This window comes from Gavia stellata, chromosome 8 (genome assembly GCF_030936135.1).
Source record: "Gavia stellata isolate bGavSte3 chromosome 8, bGavSte3.hap2, whole genome shotgun sequence".
Lineage (NCBI taxonomy): Eukaryota > Metazoa > Chordata > Aves > Gaviiformes > Gaviidae > Gavia > Gavia stellata.
Genome location: NC_082601.1, coordinates 38735547 through 38755411, shown reverse-complemented (window position 1 = coordinate 38755411; position 19865 = coordinate 38735547). Strand labels below are relative to the sequence as shown.

Genomic DNA, 19865 nt, shown 5'->3' with positions numbered 1-19865 from the left:
GCTGCAAGGGGCCCTAAACCCCACAGGGCTCCCTAAAACACACAGAGCCAGCTGCAAGGGGCCGCTAAGCCCCACAGGGTCAGCTGCCAGGGGACCCCAAATGCTGCAGGGCTCCCTAAACCCCACAGGGCCAGCTGCAATGGGCCCCTAAGCCCCACAGGGTCAGCTGCCAGGGGACCCCAAATGCTGCAGGACTCCCTAAACCCCACAGGGCCAGCTGCAAGGAGCCCCTACACCCCACAGGGCTCCTAGACCCTGCAGAGCCAGCTGTAAGGGGCCCTAAACCCTACAGGGCTCCCTAAATCTCACATGGCCAGCTGCAAGGGGCCCCTACACCCCATACAACTCCCTGAACCCCACAGGGCCAGCTGCAAGGGGCCCTAAACCCCACAGGGCTCCCTAAACCACCCAGGGCCAGCTGCAACAGGCCCTTAAATCCCACAGGGTCAGCTGCCAGGGGACCCCAAATGCTACAGGGCTCCCTAAACCCCACAGGGCCAGCTGCAAGGGGCCCCTACACCCCACAGGACTCCCTAAACCCCAACAGGGCCACCCGAAAAGCGCCTCTAAACGCCACGGAGCCTGCAGGCCCCGCAGAGCCAGCTGCAAGGGGCCTTTAAACCCCACAGAGCTCCCGAAACCCCCGCACGGCGCGGCCCGATGCGACGCCTCAGCTCAGCAGTGGCGAGGGGAAGGGGAGCAGCGGCGCGACTTACACCGACACCCGTTCCCTTCCGGGGCGGAGCGGGGGCGGATCGCGGCGGAGCGGGGACGGCGGCACCATGATGGCGCAGCGGGCACTTCCTAATCCCTACGCGGACTACGACAAGTCCTTGGCCACCGGCTACTTCGATGCCGCAGGGAGGGTGAGTGGGGTCGGGGGGAGGCGGCCGGGGCGGGAGCGGGACCTTCCCGGGGGCGGCCGCCGCGCTTCAGCGCGGCGGCCGCCCCCGGGAAGGTCCCGCTCCCGCCCCGGCCGCGAAGCCAAGTTAGGCAGCCGGGAGTCCAGCCTGGTGCTGAGGTACCCAAGGGTTTCTAGCAGAGACCTGTCAGGTTAAAACCCACCCAGTTCCCTGGTTGTGCTCCCCTCAGTACCTCCACCTTGCCAAGACCCCATCCGCCTGCCCGTGTTTCTTCCTTCATGCTTTTTTTTTTTTTTCCCCCTCCACAGCTGACCCCCGAATTCACGCAGAGGCTGAATAATAAAATCAGGGAGCTGCTCCAGCAGATGGAAAGGGGCCTCAAGTCCGCTGACCCGCAGGATTGCACCACGTACACCGGCTGGGCAGGTAGGGTGGCCGATCGGATCGGATCGGGTGGAGCAGGAGCTCTCCGGAGCGGACTTCTAGGCCAGGCCAAGGCAGACCATGGGGTTTTTTGGCTGTTTGAATGATCACAGTAGGTCCATGTCAGGAACGGTGCTTCTTCTGCAAGTTTTAATCCATTAAAACAAGGGGTTGTCTTTCTCGGGACTCCCCACTTTTGGAGCAGAACCTGCAAAGGGAAGACTGTAGTGTTGCAGGGCAGGATTGGGTCTTCTCTTGGTTAATAATGCCAAACTTCCGCAACAGAGAAAGCCAGCACCTGCTTGAGAGCAAACATGGGAGCCTTTGAAGGGACTGGCTCCAAATCTGGCCGCGGTGGGGATGGTGACAAGTAAACCAGTGCTCCGTGAAGTAAGCAGATGCGTGTGGTAGGCCGGTTATCTGCAAGGAGTCCTTGCTTATGGCCTGAGATAATGTCTGTCTTTTCTGTTTGGGCTGAATTTTATCTTATGACATTGTCTGATTGGCAGGTTGCTCCATTCCTGTTCCCCAGGTAGTGCCCCTCCACTTAGCCAGGGCTAGTTCTGCTCCAGTACCTGCTGGAAGGAGCAGAAATGCAAATGTGAGTATAACAAAGGATGGAAGCCTTCCTCACACTAACTCTTGTGTGCAAAGCTTACAGGAGCTTGTCTTTCTCCTGTTCTGCATTTTCAACCTGGTTTTCCTTCCTTGGGAGTGTGCTCTGCCTTCCCCTCCCTATTCCTACGCACTGGAGCCAGGGAGGACACACCTTTCTCTGCCGCCTCATCCTTGGCTACTGCTGTGTGCTTTGTCAGCTTTCCTGCCTTCTGCACTGTGCCAAGCTCTAGGGAGGGACCCTGGGGTAGTTGCAATTAATCTCATGCTTGCTGCAAGATTTTTTGCCACTGCTGCTTTTTCTTTTTTCCTTTGGGAATACACTGCAATCCTAAATGGCAATTTTCTACATTATAATCTGGGTGTGGCTGGCTTGTGCTTGGGTGCTGTGGAACTTGATGCCAACAGTTTGCTTGGGAGAAAGGTGTTCATTGTGTTGGTGCTAAACTAACGTTGCAGCTTGATGACAGCAATGCCAGAAATGCCTACTTAAAAATTTTAGTAAGGTTGGCAGGCATTCAGAGCACTCTAGAGCAATTCATAAGAAATGCTAGGATGCCAGTATCAAATTCCAGCGTGGGAGAACACTGATGTCATCAGTTGCTGCCTGGCAGCACTCTGCTGCTGCCTGTGAATTTATGCATTTTTGTTCAGTGCTGGCTGATTTCACCTTGGGAGGCAGGTTCAGTCGTCCAGTCTGTCTGACCTTGCTCTGAGGTCCCCTCAGATGAAAAGCACTCCATAGGTAAAGATGGTCTTCAGTCATGAGGGTGCCACTTGGCCTGATGGTAGAGTCTACCTCTGGCCAGAATAATTCAGGAGATAAAGCAGGAGGACAATTAGCTGATGTTAGGAGTACTCTGAAAGTCTGCAGGGAGAAGGTAAACACCTTTTCCCCAGAGACCATGTTCCCTTCCTTAGGGTGGCCTTAAGGAGCTTCATGTTGGAAAGTGACTGCAGTTGTGAAACAGCAGTTGAGAGCTCTGGTAGGATTTCAGCTTGTTCTTATTTGGAGGGGAGTTTCTCAAGAGGGATTCTTCTCTTTTCCTCCCAGGGATGATTCCTCATTAGGCACACAACCTTCTTGCCTTGGCTAATAGGATTAGGAGAAACCCATGGAGAGATTTCCTGCAGGTCAAAGCCAGCGAAGTGAAGTTTGCAGAATCTACACTGCATCTTTGTCACCCTCCCTTCTTTTCTAATCCTAGCTATATTAATTTATTCAGTGCTGGTTTCCAGAGACAAAATTAATTGGGCCAAGACAGCAGCTTTTTCCTGTAATTGCTTATGTAGAAAAGGCTTGTTGAGTACCTTCTCATGTAAATCATTGCCCAGCAGTCTGAAATCAACCCACACTCTTGTGGCCGCTAATAAGAGAGATTTGAAATGTGGCTCTCTTAGCGCAAACTCTGCGTGAAATGTAACATACTTGAGCGTACTACATTACACCCAGTAATACACAGCATATGCTGGCATTTTACTTTGGTGCCTGTTTCTTTCCCAACACACTTGACAGAGCCCTGTTCCCCTGGCCTGCATTTATGCCAGGGAAGCCACGGCTTCTTGGCATGTGAAGTTAGAGCAGAGGGAGGGAAGGACTTATATTTTCAGCTCAGAGGCAGTGAAAACACACTTTGGATCAAGATTATCCAGCGTACGGCTGAATGCCCTCAAAACATACTTGAATCGGCTTGTTACAGTTTCATTCAGTTCCCCATAAAGATCAGGGCCTTGTAGGCAACACCTGGTACGTGCCTGGGTATAGACCAGACTCGGCTGTTGGGTTCTGTTTTGTCTTTTAATCAGTTTAGCTAGACTGCTGTAAGAGCTTTTGTGGTCTTCATCTGTTTCGCTGGTGTCAAAGTGTTGACTGAGGGAAGGTTAACTGCCGTAAGCTAATTCTAAATCGGAAGCAGTTCAAATCCTGGCAGAAGTACAACTGCCTCATCCATTTTCAAATAGATTAGCATGAAGATGCCGGAGTACATACATGTACTCATAGTACACGTTCTCATAGTGCAAGAAGCCTTGCTCCAAAGACTACCTCGACTGGGAGCATAGAGGACGGAAAGGGAATGGAAGGAAATTGACTTCACTCCTGTCACCTCTTAGCTGACTGCAGAAGCTAGGAAGCTCCTGAGTCTAGTGCCTGCTGGACTGTTCTGTCCTTCCAAGATGACGAGGTGATCTGCCACCTGAAATGGTATATAAGGGGAGATTCCCCTTCCTCCACAGTATGGCAGTGCCTTTGGAATTTGTTTCCCATGCGAGCATTCCCTTCTCTAGTAATGTCATAGTCGTGGCTTTCAGAGCTCGAGGGCCTCCGAAACAGACTGGTGAGTCCAGCTGGCCTGCCCCACCCGCAGCTTTTGGGTGGCCTGTTGGCAAGTGGAGACAAGGAGCAAGGCTGAGCTGCCTTTTGAAAGGACTGTTCAAAAGACACGCGAGATGAAAGAAAAGCCATTTAAGAATGGATAGAAATCTTACTGTACCAGTTCAGGAAAGCTTCTGGAAAAACATCTTTCATTCATTTTAGTGCAATATCTTAGTTTTAACCTCAGAACTTGCATCTCCTTAAGAAAGTTCTGTTCAGAAAACCAGAAATCCTCAGATAATCCCTACAGAATAAGAGGCAGTGAGGCTGCATTTGGTGAGAGAGAATGGAGTGCCCTGTGTCACCCACATAAACCACATTCCTGCCAAGTGCTCAGTGGGTAGTTTTTGCAAAATCTCCGTTCTTGTAGATAAGTCAGTATTTGACTGGACAAGGCTCAGAGCAATGGGATGTAAATTTGAAGCTGGCCTTACTTTCAGAGGGTTGGATCAGATCACCTCCACAGATCCCTTCTAACCTAAACTGTTGTAGGATTCTGTGATGGGGTAATGGACAGATTTGGTTTGGGCTGAGCTGTTTTGGTTTTTTTTGTTTGGGTTGTTTGGGTTTTTTTTTTTTCTTTGGCAGGGGGAAGCTTCTTTTGTAAAAAGTTTTACAAAAGAAGCTTTGTAACCCAGGTTTTAAGGCTGGAAAAGCTGAGGCATCCTGAGAAATACCCCATGTCCCACAATGCACTAGGAAGGCAAGCTGCAAGCTGTAGTAAAATGCACCTGTGGCTCCCCAGACAGTTCTGAACATGGGATGATACAGCCCTCCAGAGAAGATGTCTCGCTGTCCCATTCAGCATGGCTTTGGCATGCATTTATGAGTGCAAGATAACATCCCATGCATCTGCACCAGGAAAGATGCTTATTATCCTTTGAGCTGGGCATTAAAGCTATGCCACCCCCTCTGTAACTTTTACCCCATGCCTGACTCATGAAAATGCCATCAGGTTTCTCACTAGAAACCATCAGGCTTCATCACTATGTGCAGAGATGGGTTTCCGCTTCTTCCCTCTGTGTTTGACATCCTGCTTTGAGGCTGCTGGCTGACTTACTTCCCTGGGTCAACGCAAGATATTCGAGCTCTTCATTACTGTAGATGGCAGGTTTGGAACTGGTCCAAATTGAGTCAAGAAATCTCCTCTTGGGGCAACCTAGTGTCCTTTGTGGAAAGACCGCATTGCAGCGCAGGTCCTGGTGAACACGGAGGCATGTTCGGAACAGTCTAACGGACATCCCTGCTGGTGCTGTCAGCAAGGGGACTGCAGTGGAGCTGACATCAAGCAGTGCTTCCGCTCACTTTTGTCTACTCTGTTCAGCACGAAAGGGAGGCTTTGTCTCACTGCTGCTGTTCTTCCACCAGCAGAACTGTTTGCAATGGTAGTACAATCCAACATAAAGAACAAGTCTAAACTTACAGGGAAGTGGAGGCACAGCTTTACTTCTCTTTGATCAACAGAATGGTCACATGGATGAGATATTCTTCCAGCCTGCTGCGCTACTTTAGCTCTTGAGCAAGAACTTTTCTGGTATCTCCAGCGATGTCTGCTCTGTTGAAAGCAGTGGTTGCTAAAGACAGAGCCATCAGCACTAGCCAACTGGTGCAGCTCGTGCAAACAATTCCATTTCTACTATGTACATTTAAGCCTCCTCCTCTGCCCCGCTGAAAAGAAATCTCTAATGCAAAGCACCCTTCTGCATCTACAATACTGCTCTTACAGAATAGCAAGAAGAGAGAGATGTTCTTTACTGTCCTACTGAAGATGTTAAATAAACAGGCTTTGAGAGACATGCAGAATTTATTCTTGCCTCCTGATTCCCTCCAGTAAGCAAGCGTTTTGGGCATTAATGCTCCAGTGTATTGGCTTCCTGCACACTAGAGATGGCAGCTTCAGTCATCAGAGCCCTGATAAAGGAGATGCTGTCAGTAGCACATGTGGTCACTGCAGTCCTGCACCATCAAGTGATGTCTGATGCATTCTCCATCACATGTGGCTATGCAGCAGGTCTTACACTGCAAGGAGCAAAAAACTTGGTAGCCTGGAGAAACTACAGAGAAGAAGGTCCAATAGTAACCAATAAAGAGAACAAAGCCCACACATCTTTGGCAGTAGCAGGCCAGAGGCAGTCACTGCATGGCAGTTCTGCTGGTAACAATCAGGAGTCTCAGAGGTCACAAAAATAGGTCACATTTCCAACTGGGACGCTGAACATAGACCTCCAGCGCACACAGAAATGGAGCAGATCCACTGCTTACCTAGCCACATTTGACTGATGATGCTGTGTTTGTATAGCACTTAAAGCATGCCAAAGAAACACCCAGGCAGTTGGCAAGCCCTGCCTGGTCAGTTGGGGTGAGGAAGGTATTATTGGAGAGGGAGCGAGGCGGAGCTGTGGAATAGCTTCTGCAGAGCAACGCTGCTAGCTGAGCCAATTCATCAGGTGGAAACTCTCTTGTCTCCAAACTGCCCTGCCTCTGAAATATGCTGCCTACATCTTGGCACGCAGGTCGATATAAGATATTCCCCACCCACATGACTCCATTTTGCATCCCTCTACATATGTCTGTAAACATTGCCTCTTTATGCATGGGCCTGCCCTCCTCTGCTGGCCTTCCCTACTTTTGGGCTCACAGATAGCAGCAGAGCAAGCAGCGTGCTGAGGGCAGCACTGCATTCTGCCCTTCTGATCAGCTTGGGAGCATGAATTCCTTGAGAAATGAGTTGAGAAAATTGGCTTTAGATTCAGTTTGTAAGGCCTTTGAGTTTTAAAGAAAAACAAAAAATTAATGATTTGGGAAAGCAACTCATCCCTTCTATCCTTTAGTATAGGTCAGTGGTTTTTTTGGAGTCTTTTCAAAAGATGCTTGGGCCTGGGAGGAAAGGGGGCAAAAAATGTTTTAAAAGGGGAGAGGCAAAGAAATCAGAGGAAAACAATGCTGAGACATTTACTTTCTAAGAATTCAATCCTACCGATGGTCTTAGCATGGTAGTTACGTACATAATTAGGGTGGTATGATGACAGTGGGAATAGAAGTTACTTACAAAGCAAAAAGATGTATATTAAAGCAGATAAGTCAAGAGTGCAAGTTGTGCTCTGACAGGCCTATTGAAGTCTAGAAGCTGTGCTAGGTGCTAAATAAATCACAAAGAGTCACTTGACATTTGCTAGCTAGAAGAGGAGGGTTCCCCTTTAAAGAAGGGCTTCATATCCCTATCCTTATAGACTTGAGCGATGGCACTGTACATCTGGGCTCTCTCTGGAAACACTGAACTGCCTAGAGAGAGGACAAAGTTATTGGCTTCAGCAAGAAACAGAAATTTGCCCTTACTATACACGTGGAATTGAACTGTCTGTAGCACAAAACTTTGGAGATTACCCATGCAAAATGAGAAAATGATCTAAATTTAAAATTGTCCTCAGTACCATGGAAAGTAATTTTGCAGCATACTTGCCCCCCCCTCACCTTACCACAGCAAAGTCTGCAGAGATTGGCTCTACTAATTTAGGCTTAAACACAGGACCTGAGTCGTCTTAGAAATGGTTACTGGTAAGGGGAGAAATAAGCTTTTCTGAAAGTGATGTAGGCCAGTAGCTTTCTTCAGTGCATGTTTGAGGATGCCTTCCAGATCAGAAGGATGGTTCAAATGTGGCAGACCTTTCAGACACAGACTTACTGAGGACTCCTCAGTTACCTCCTAAAAGCCTCACGAGCTGGATGAAGACAGGGCAGACAGAGGCAAAGGACAGCAATGGGTATGACTTCTCAGTAGCGGAGTTGTTTCCGTAGCTGGCCGGCCCATTGAAAACCTCCAGGGAGGACCATGCAGCCTTTTCCAGCATTCCAGGTAGCTGTTTATGTTTCAGATAAGGGTTGATCTCATGAATGATGTGCTGCAGAGGAGAGCCAGGCAGTCCCTTTCTTTTCTAGGATGCACCAGTCCTTGGTGTAGGGCTTGGGACCTGCTCAGCAGCAGGAGATGATGTCCAGGGAGCTGTAACAACATTGGTGGTGCTTCCCAGTAGGCGGGAAGGGAAAAAAAAAAAAAAAGAAAAAAGAGCCAAGTTAGATGTCTTAAGGGTTAAGGGTGCTGCTTCTCAGTGCTGACGACGATGTGTCACTTTTTCTAAAATCCAATCCAAGCCAAGTGACCCAGCCCTTTACCCCTTGGCATGGGAAAAAAATAATTGAGAAAGGGTAACAATTCAGCACTGCTCTGCCACAAGTATCATCTTGCCCAAAGATGATTTTTTTTTCCTCCACTGTTTAGCAACAGTCCCAGGTACAGTTGATAGGTTTAGGTGGGTTTGTCTAGGTCTCATCTTTTGGTCCTCGCTACTAAAATTGTATGTAACCTGTGTATCAGAAACTCTGCTGTCCTCCAGGACACCCTGGGTCAGACACTGCCGTCTGTCTTGAACTGCAGTCCAGTCACGAGCAGCATCAGGTACCAGGAGGTCACAAAGCAGGAGAAGCAGCTGTGGATGCTGCAGCTATGGGTTATGCCCCTGGATGTGCCTGAGAAGCCTGTCTAGAAGGCTTATGCCCTAGATGAGGCTGAGGGCCAGGCTTTTATGTTTGTTCAAACAGCCAGGGTGCATAGTGGGAAGGGTAAACTTTTCTGGTGTGTGCAACCTTTATGTTCCTTTTGCAGGCATTGCTTTACTGTATTTGCACCTGTATGATGTGTATGGAGACCCAGCCTACCTTCAGGTGGCCCATGAGTATGTGAAGAAGAGCCTGAGCTGTCTGACAAGACGATCCATCACTTTCTTGTGTGGAGATGCCGGGCCCCTGGCAGTGGCTGCTGTCGTCTACCACAAACTGCAGAACCACAAGCAGTCAGAAGACTGCATCACGCGGTAAAACACTTAGTTACGACTTTGACCTAATGTTCCTCTTGCTCATAGAGCTGGTCTGGGCTTGTACCGGGCACTCTCCGCCAAGCCTGAATACATTTTGTTGCAGTCCTATGTGAAAGATAATCCAGTAATTTAGCAAGGCAGCACAAACTTGTTCTGCCTTGGGGTAAGAGCTAGCTTAAGGACAAACACGTTTGCCTGGCAGCCTCCAGGCTGGGGAGCAAGGATATTGTTCAGCTGATATTCCCGTCTTAAAAATAATTCTGGTAAACACAGGAAGAAAAAAATATGCCAAAATTAATAAAAAGCAGAAGGTGAGATTTGGTATTTTTTCAGAACCCTTAAATTTAGCTTTACAGCCATTTTGATGAAAAGGAGAAATGTAGCAGGACTATTTGATTAATTTTGTCACTTGCTTCCACTTGCTATTTGTTTGTTGACTTTGACTTAAATCTGAGATTGACAGCACCCCTTTCAATTGCTGAATGCAGCTGGTTGTGATTAATTTATTTCTATTTCCTGCCTTTCCTCAACTGTTTTCAAATGTATTTTTGTGGGTACTTAAGACAAGGACAAACAAGCAGTCCTACAGGCAGATCAGCATGTGTCAGAGGAAGGAAAAAAGTTAAGGAGATGCAGTTGCAAGCTTTCCTTGCTTAAGCGAGATCAGTTTTGAGAAGGTGAGAAACAGCCCTGTAAAGAGTTTCCATTTACGCTTCGTCAGCACAAAAACAAGACAAAACCCCTGACACTTCAGAACAACACTGAGTGCCCTTAAACAGCCATGAACAAGTGATGCATAATATCAATTAAAAAAGCCATGGGTGGGGATTAGAGGTGCCTGTATGTTTTAGAAATGCAAGTTCCCACTCCCTTAGCTAAGAATAGCTTCTGGTTTCTGTGGATACGGTCAGTCTGAGGACAGAACTCTCTTTATTCTTGAAATAATCTGTGGCTTAGGTTTTGCTTAATACTGTGTCAGTGGTGAATCTCACTATGATTAATGTATTTGCTAACAAATAGGGAACCAATCTGTCAAACAGTACTGGCCAGTTGTGGTCAATGCATAAGCCCCAAGTTGTGAAAAATCCCTAATTCATGTTTTCTTGCTGTAGCTCTCCCCTCCCTGTATCTCTCCTGTTCTGCTTACAGTTTTGTGGCAGAATGGAAACTCATGATTAATTCTGCACTGCCATCTAATGGCATAATAAAGGCAGAGCCTTGGAAATTGGTTTCTTCATACATCTGAGAGGAGGAAAAAAGAAAACTGTAGCTTTCTCGAAGGAAGTTATACTGTCCTTACTCTGCCACCAATTCCCAGAGCAGTTAGCCTGACCATGCTGCCTTTAAAAAAAAGAGTATTTCTTTGAGAAATAGCTCCCTTAATCAAAACTCTTAAGTGGATTTTGAGTATGCTGTTTAGTTACAGAACAGCTGCTAAGTTATGCAGTGCAAGTGCATAGAAAGTGCACTTCTATTACAGCTGTGGAGAGGGAGGTCCTCTCTCCATTTTATTCTCTGCCTTTTAAAGCACCTCATCTTTGCAGAGCCTGAGGAGAGAATCCATAAACCAGGTTTTATCTGCAGCAGAAGAGACAGAAGCTTGCTTTTTCTTAACTCCTTGCTCTTGCATAAACGAGTTCATGACCAACAAATGTGCTTTTATGCTCTGGAGAGCCTAACATTTCAGGGCAGCCCATTTTCCAAGAGCCTGTGAAAATCTGAGCCGTGTTCCAGGAGTACTCTTTTCCCTGCCATCTCCCACCAATTCAGAAGGTCAAAGGTTTGCTTTTAGAGCTAGTGGCATACAAAAATCCCGTTTTGCTCTACAGCTGCCTTGCTTCCCCTCTTTCCAGAAACTACTGATTTTGACAGTTGAGGTAATGGGCTGATATGCGAGCAGGAGTGGCTCTTCCTTTCAGGGACCTCGCTTTACCCCCGCACACCTGATTGCATGCATTCTGCGTGCAATCAGTGCAGCAGCATCCCAGGCATCTCTTGCTGCACGCATGCCATGCAGACCTGCCCCACATTTCAAAAACAACAGAAACCACTGGCAGGCTTCCTCCCCTGATTATCCTGGCTGGGAAAGCAGCTAGAAGTAGAAGCAGTAATGCATAAGGAGCAAGAATAGTAGCTCCAGCTGCTCCAGATTTCCCCACAAAAAGAAGATTTCACATCCAAACCTCAGAAAATCCCTGCTGTGGGTATTACTGTTTATCCACCCATCCATTCCTTCTACTGCACCTGACATTTTCCTGACATCTCAGAGCTGAGCATCACCAGCCAGCATCTCTTCTGGCCAGCCTGTTGCTGGGTAGAATCCATCTGTCAAAACATTGTTTTTTCTCCTTGGAAACCCTCCTCTTCATCGGCCTTCTTCGGACTTGGGGACCGGGGAGATGAGGAGGCAGCAAGGCTTTCCTTTCAGCCTATGCAGCTGAGAGAGGGACCTCTGTTTACTCCTAGTCTTGGACTCCTAGTCTGTCTCTTGGGTTTAATATGCAAGAAATCTCCCCTATGGAGCAATGCACATCTCAAGTGGTACATGAGGAGACGAGGCCAGTCAGCCTTGAGACACTGCTTTCTCCTTTCTCCTTCAATATCCCTGCTCACTTTGAGTCCAGTGCCAATGGAAAGTTTCCTGCTGTGGGGAGTCACAGGCCAGCATCTTCTCCCTGCTCTGAGGGTACTCTGGACATTTGGTTGTGCCTTTCCTTTGCAACACATACGTTCTGCCCAGGAGCAAAGGCTGACAAGGCACCTTTTCTGCTCCTCACCCTGCTGCGACAGGGAAGCCCTGCACACACATAGCTCTCCTGGCTGGTTTCTTATCCCTCTCCCTGTTACAGCCACAGCAGGAAGCAGCTGAGGGAACAGCTGTGAAGCCACTTATGCTGGTATTTTAAAAGTGATGGCATTTTTCAGATTGCTGTCTCAGGGGTGAACAGAAAAATAAAGGCAAAACCAGTCACATCCCTGCCTGCCAATCTGACAGGAAAGGACATCCAGCCTTGTTGGAAGTGTGATGAGAAGCAAAACAAAGGAAAAATTGCATCGAGAATGAATTGGGCTACAAAGCACCAGTGTGAAGAGCTGTCGGTCTGTTAGCACTACAAGAATGTCACCAACTTTGCAACATGATAATAGAAGAATAGCAAAAAAAAATCTGACTCCAGCAGACCTCTCGCTCTGCACTTGTGGGCTAAAGCCTGGTGCCAGCCAGCCAGGCAGGCAGTCCTCAGTGTGGGGTTGCACCACAGACAGCCCGCAGCACTCACACTCTGCTGAGCTGTCCTCACTACTGCTCAACTCTCCCTAGAGAAGATTTCTTATATGTGCTGCAGAGGCTTGATGTTAAACAACATTTCCAGCTGCTTCTCCCCACCTCTTACCTAGATTTTTAGCTCATGGAGGCACCTCTTTCTCCACTGACAGTGTAGCCCTGGCCACTTGCAGGCATGGAGAGAAAGGGGCTTTTCTATCCGGACATACCATCAGCACTAGTTTGACTTTCTGGCATTCCTTGAGCAGTCAAATTAAACAGATACCAGTTTAGTTTGAAAATAGTCATTTTTGGCAGAGGGTCTGCCTTGCCAACAGCATCACAGGGAGGTAATGAGGGGCAGCCTTTCCTGAGCAGTCAGCAGCTTTATGCTGACCGTTTCCTATAGCGCAGCTTTCCCCACAAGTAGCTTTCGAAGAGCTGGTGCTCTAAAAAACAAGCACATAGTACAACTGCATTGTAAAAAACTGAGCAGACTGAAGCAATAATCCAAACAAAAAGCAGAGGGGAAGGAGGGATTCTGCACCTTGCATAGCTGGAAAGCTGAGACCCAGATTCTGGCCCGACATCTCCCAGGGCGTGGGCAGCATGAAGGAACAAACCACGTTTTTGAGCTCCGGTCTCACTGCTTGGTTACATGGCTTTGAGTATCCTGTAATCTCCCCCATGTGAATTTTTCTTTGTAGTTTGCTCCATCTACACAAGCTTGACTCACGAGTGCCAGATGAACTGCTGTACGGGCGCATGGGCTATCTCTATGCACTGATATTTGTGAACAAGCATTTCGGAGAGGAAAAGATCCCTCAAAGTCTCATTCAGCAGGTACTGTGGCTTCTGCTGATTTCTTAGCTATCTCTTCCCATGCAGCTCATCTTTGGGCAGGTAAAAATCAATGCTAGATGTAGAGAACTCTGGCAACAAGGGAGAAATCACATCATGGTATCCCTGCTGCTCTTCTTCCAAAGGGACAAAGCTCTCGCCCCACCCCCCCATCCATATAAATCCACAGGCAGTACTGAATTGGCATACATTTCACTCCCTCACCCGTACTCTTTCCTCTGCTTGGGCAGAAAAAAACCTCTTTGTTCTGTACCAAGATCTCACTGTGCTGTGTCCGAGACAGCAGCATTTCCCTCACCTGCATCTGTTGCCATCCACAGGTCTCTGAAGCCGTTGTAGCCTCAGGAGAGAGCTTGGCCAAAAGGAGGAACTTTACAACAAAGAGCCCCCTGATGTACGAGTGGTACCAGGAGTACTACGTAGGGGCAGCCCATGGTTTGGCTGGGATTTACTACTATCTCATGCAGGTAAGAGGCAGTGGCAGGGAGGGGAGGGGCCTTTAGCAGCTGTTTCCCATTTCTTTGAACAAGGAGGAGCATATGAATTGGCTCTTGGTGATGTCAAGCCAGGCAAGATCCCTTGTCTGATGGACTTACTCCTGGATTTGATCATGCATCCCTACTTCTAAAGGTTTTCTCTATATCTGTGAGATTGAATTTCCCACCTCTGTGGTGATCAGTAGGGAAATGTGGCCTGCATTACACCAGCAGTTTCACATAATGAAGCCCTGTAGGTCAGCTGGGTCTTAGCTTCCCCCTCTTGTGTTAATTACTTATAAAGTATTCCCATTTGTTGGTATCTGTGGGTTTCCTGCATTTTTTGAGGTGGTTACTTTTGAGGTGGAGCAATGTCAGATCATTACAGAATAAGAATCTCTAAGAAAAGCATGGCAAAAGAGATTGTGCTTGTAGTAGGAAAGTGGGAAATACCTTTGTTTCCAAATCAGGGTCTATATCTAAATGTTAAAGAAGGGGGACTTTTTACTGTGATAAAGCAGCTGAATTCTATAGTACCTGAAATAGACAGGGCAAGACAAGAGGTTGGGAGCTGTAGTGCCCCTTTGTTTTGATGCTGTCTTTCTCACTATTTTGCACAACTCACTGGACCTCTGGGAATCTTCGCTTCCCTGGCTCTGAAATGAGGGTGATACTTCCCCTATGTGGGTCACTTTGTACATAAATTTACAGTGCTTAAGCTCTTAAAAAAATAACAGCAATAAATAACATTGCATTTTCAAAGCATTAAGGCCACCTACTGAGCAACACAAATTATTTTAACATAGCAAGATTCGTAGAAATAGGTGATATCTTTTATTAGACCCAACTCTCACAGCAGGTGGAAAAAAAGCCACCAGGTTTCAAGTATTTGAGCTTTCCTTCAGCAGCCTCAAACTTCAAGCCAATATACAGGATAAGCAGAGTTCCTATGAATATAACCCTCTTACGTGACTCAGAGAGGAAGGGATGGTTGGTGTTTTTTAAGCAGAAGGAGATTTGGCAAGAGGAGGATGCAAAGTGATTATTGCCCTTATTGCCCAGGTGTACAGAATGGCTAGTTGGGAGCAGGGGAGGCAGCAGTGTGCTGGGAGCCCAAGTTTGCACCGAGTCTCCCATAAAATACTGCATGGCCTTCATGCTTCTCTGCCATATGAAGTACAAGGAGCCTCGACCAGCTAAGCATGATGCATAAAAATCCTTGGGGGAGGCAAACAAGGGAAATATGGAGAGGAGAACATTGGACTTCTATCTCTAATGATTTTACAACACGAGTATTGGGTTTTAATTTTCAAGTTACCAACCTGGGAACAGTGTGATCCTTAGATGAGAGTGATCATTGCCGCCTGCCATGGGAAGTCAGAACTGCAGATATTTCATGTGGGGCAGTGTCATTGGAAGAGGACAGTGAAGCCACTCCTTTGCTTCTGTCTGAGGTCAGCAGTGAAGTCACTCCCTTGCAATTAGCCAGAAACATCTGTGAAAACGCAGTGCCACAGCCTGCCAGCTGGCCTGGCCCAGCAGCTCAGAGCCGAGATGCTCTAGGTGCTAGGAATCATTCCTGATATTCATCCTTAATACTGTTTTTGTACAGTTTATCTCTTTACTCCAGCTCTGGGTACCTGAAACTATTCCTACTAGTTGGATTTGTTTCTGCCTTTTAGGCAGATCTTGGGCCTCTTAGGGAGAGACAGAATGGTAATTCTCCCTGATTTAATGCTTTCTCTCTCTTAGCCCGGCCTTGGAGTGAGCCAAGTAAAACTGCACAACACAGTCAAACCCAGCATGGACTACGTCTGCCAGCTCAAGTTCCCATCTGGCAATTACCCTCCATGCATCGATGACACCAGAGACCTACTCGTCCACTGGTGCCATGGGGCACCGGGTGTTATCTACATGCTTATCCAGGCCTACAAGGTACCAGAAATCTTGCAGAAACCCTTTGGGGACTCCTAAGTGTGGAACTTCATCATGGAGAAGACTCTGTTGAGACCCCGCTCTGCCTGAGAGTAGGATGGCTTGTTACAGTGAAATCGGGGGACGACTGACCGAAACAGAAATTAGTCTTAAAAAATTATTTCTGAAAATATCTGTCAGCTGTGTGGGGTGTCCTGTTGCAGGTAACCAATGGTGAGAAGTAGTTGTGTGCGAAGTAATGGTCATACAGGCCCATTCATCATATCAAAAACATCCTCCTTTAAAGTAGACAGCAAAGTCACAGCATTAAGACTTCAGCAGGAGAGAAACTAATTAACCCAAGCCTCCCCACTTACACAGGGATGCTCTTTGTGTGGAGGAAATTGCCTCAGCAAGAGGGAATATGTCTTGTCTCTGCAGGTCTTTGGGGAGCAGCAGTACCTAAATGATGCCCTGCAGTGTGCAGAAGTGATCTGGCAGCATGGGTTGCTGAAGAAAGGCTACGGGCTGTGCCACGGGACAGCTGGCAATGCTTACGGCTTCCTAGCACTGTACAACCTCACTCAGAACATGAAATACCTGTACAGGGCCTGCAAGGTGAGAGCCTGTGTAAGGAAGGGAGAGGGGATTATTCACTTCTGCCTTTTATGTCACCACCTTTGCCTTTGAAACCTAATTTCTGGTGTGGCAGAGATGCAGCTAGATCTGACCTTCAGCAGCACAGTCACTGTCTGACAGCCTGTACAGAAGGAATATCCTGCAGAAGCTTTGCTCTGCAAGGGATAATGTGAGGATGAGGGTGGTATTTTTTTAAGATCCATCTTTAACAAAATTTGAACACTTTTTGTTCCTCTTTTGTCAGTTTGCAGAGTGGTGTTTAAGCTACGGTCAACATGGGTGCCGGACTCCAGACACGCCATTCTCCCTCTTTGAAGGTAACCTCCATCACTATGCTTGTGTTTAGCTCCTGGATCTCAGCCAGCCCAGCACCAAGGAAAGCCAAATACGCGCTCCGCTAAAGTCTTTGCAAAACTCAGTGTAGAGGATGGGAAAGAAATTGTATTCACTGTTTTTACCCTTTCCCAGAAGCAGTCTTCTTACAGCACAGGCTAGTGTCTTAGCTGAAGCATCTTGTCCTCTTGGGCCTCCTGCACAGATTCTGCACACAGGTCTCAAGGTGAATTCTTTAATGGGTACAGGCTAAAGTCTACCTTACAGTAATTTGTAGCCTGGCTTCTCAGTCAGTCTCTTTTCTGTGCATTTTTAAGGATTAAAGTTCTTCACGGGCTCTCCAGTTCCATTCCAAAGGTGAGTGAGGAACAAATGAGGCTGCTTTTGTAGGCCTTGTTGGCTCCTATGGCACATTGTGGCTCCTGCCAACGGCTCCCCCAAAATCTGCCATCAGCAGGTATTGCTGAAAGAGCCGGTTCCTCAGCTAACGTAAATCTCCCTAGCTTTGCTGCAGGCCAAGGAACAAGCAGTTACATCAGTGAGGACCTGAGGCAGCAATGTCACAGGGTCCAAAGTTTTGCAAAGATATTCAGATTGTTAAACTTGTGGACAGGTAAAGCAGAAGGGAGGGAGCTGGAGGCAGGGAAGGCACATCATGTTTTCTCAGGTGCTTTTCAACATTTGATTAACTTCAAAATGCTTTCCCCACTGAAGCACCTAAGTTGCTTGGGAAGCCTGGGTTCAGACCTTGGAAATTATTCAGGTCCTTCTGAAAACATTTTCCTTTCTTCTGTCTTCATGACTCAGTCAGCCCCTGGATAATTGAGAAAATGGGTGCCCAAAGGGAATCTCTCTGAAGCACATTGTGTTTTCTTATCCTCAGGAATGGCTGGAACGATTTACTTTCTTGCTGACCTACTGGTGCCAACCAAGGCCAAGTTCCCTGCATTTGAACTCTAAATCTGAGCTTGGCAGTTTTCCTGCCTGAATCCTTCCGCACTTGGAAAAGCAGTTCGAAGTTGCTTTCTCCTTCGTCCAAACTCATCGTTGTTCACCTATCTGAACGTAAATCCATCCTCCTGAGGGCATGCTGAGTTCTCTAATATTTCTAGTCATCTCATTGCATTATTTCAATTTAAAAGACAGAATGCAGATTTTGCTGGTGTCTCTTAAAAATGCAGGGCTGCAGGTGGGAGCAGGGACAAAATGTACAGTATTTTGTTGGCTATAGAGTTTTGCTATTTTCTGTATCCCAGTTCCTGGGAGAAAGTTTTCTATTGAATGTAACTTTGGCCATTTATTTTTTTAATTTTTTCTTTGTGGTGACAAATAGTTCCTGGAATTTGGTTGCCTTTGGAAAACAAAAAGATGAAACATCGAGGCTATTGCCCTGCAACTTGCTTTTAAGTGTTTTCTTTCTGAGCACCCAGGGAGTAGGCAGTTCAGTAGCGAGGCTGCTCTACACAAAGCAAATGTGATGGACTGTGGAGTCTTCATATATGTTTTTTTTTTTAATGTCAGATTGCAAGTGGCACAGCTGGAACTGACATGCCAAAGCCTTGTCCCAAGTTTCTACCTGTCTGCTTTAAAGGCAAAGGCTATGTATAGCTCATGTGTGCATTTTTTCCAGTGACAGACAAATAATCCACTAGTTTTTATGCTTATTTGCCATCTTACGCTAAACCTTGCAAAAGTCCATCCATCATCTAATGGAAAACTCCAGTGAAAAAGTGAGCTAAGCATGCTTGCTGGTGTGGTCTCTTCTGTTTAGCTTTGAAAGTTTATTTTGCAGTCTTTATTTAAAATTGTGTATGAATATTATAAGTGTTAGGTGGTGCCAGGCCCACCAGCAGCAGCATGGGAAAAGAAATGTATTCTACTGAGTTCTGTCAGTGTTTAACCTATTACCTGTATAGATGCTGTTTACATGCTTTGTTTTATAAGCTTTCCTGAACCTGGATAATTTGAGTTACTTGTTTGCCTTGTTACTGCTTGTTGCAGTTTGATACGCAGCCACACATCTACCCAACTGGAAAATCTGCCCTAGGTTAAATAGCTTTGACCTGTCAAGCAGACCAGATACTTGGCAAGGGGTGTAAATCTGCTTTTCCGTCCTTAGCTGATGCTACACTACTTTGCAGCAATTAGGGACCTGACCCTGTAAACCACTTTCTTAGCACTGAGCATGAGCTAAACACTGAACACAGTGAAAGTTACTGATGCAGCCGTACCACTTTGTGCTGTTTGAGGGCAGCTCCTCACCCTGCACAAGAGTGGACGTGGGTTTTGATCTTTTAAGGCCCCAGTTGCTGAGTGCCTCAGGCCACCTAAGAGCAGGCAAGTGGCTGCGGAGCAATGCAGGCAACCTCCAAGCCGGTGCACTCCTGCATCAGCGATAGTGAAGCGGGAGGACCAAACCTGGCACACTAACACAGCTAGTTCACGTGTGCCTGAACGCAAGGCAGCCTAGCCACAGTGGCACAGGCAGACCCTCAAGAACCTCTTGGATGGGCTGCTCTAGCACAGAGTAGAAGCCATTCTTGGAAGGCTGCCTGTTTCCTTCAAAGCCCAGGCTCCTGCTGCCATTACATGTTTCTGGAAGTTCGTCTAAAGACAGCCTGAAGCACAGAGCAGCTCAGCTGCTTTGGGCTGGGCATCCCTGTCAGAGGCCTCAAGCTCATGCAGACTCAGCAGCAGTCATCTCCTGTCATTCACAGGGCCTGAACAACACAGGGAGGTGACTGGAAAGGAGAAAGCACAGCCTTAAGAGCAGGATTTGGCTAATCAAACAGCTTGTGGGATCCCATAGTACACGAGGCCTGCTGTAAGTTACCTCCCAGCTTGGCTGGTGTGATGGCAGTGTAGGGACACTGCTCTGAGCCTGGGTTTCTCCTGGGCGCTGCTTCTGTAAAGGAGGTGGTTCCTGCAGCCTGGTGTCATGGCAGCATCACGTCCCAGGGTTCGTACACTGATCAGGGGATGGTCAGGGCCTGGTGTACAACTGCTGAGTGGAGCACTGTTTAATAAAAATGCTGAAACAAACAAGCTTTGGGTTATTTCTACCCCCTGTTTTGTGACCAGGATTCATGTCTGAAGAGATGAAGATACACTGCAGCAGCTGCTCTGGTGACTCCTGGAGGCTCATTGGCCTCCCACCCACCCTGAGTGTTAAGAGTATTTCATGTTTTTCCCCCCATCTCCAATCCATCGAGGCCAGTCCTATGCTTTGCCTTG

At 47.4% G+C, this 19865-nt stretch overlaps 1 protein-coding gene across 1 annotated transcript; it reads left to right on the top strand.

The window, feature by feature from the left end:
- The first annotated feature begins 781 nt into the window (after positions 1-781).
- LANCL1 (LanC like glutathione S-transferase 1) lies at positions 782-18468 on the top strand. Its single transcript, XM_059820293.1, has 9 exons — positions 782-866; positions 1172-1289; positions 8936-9143; positions 13116-13251; positions 13590-13736; positions 15498-15680; positions 16101-16277; positions 16543-16615; positions 17515-18468. Exons 1-9 carry the CDS (start codon positions 783-785, stop codon positions 17589-17591), a joined length of 1203 nt encoding a protein of 400 aa, XP_059676276.1. The 5' UTR covers position 782; the 3' UTR covers positions 17592-18468.
- Positions 18469-19865: the final 1397 nt, after the last annotated feature.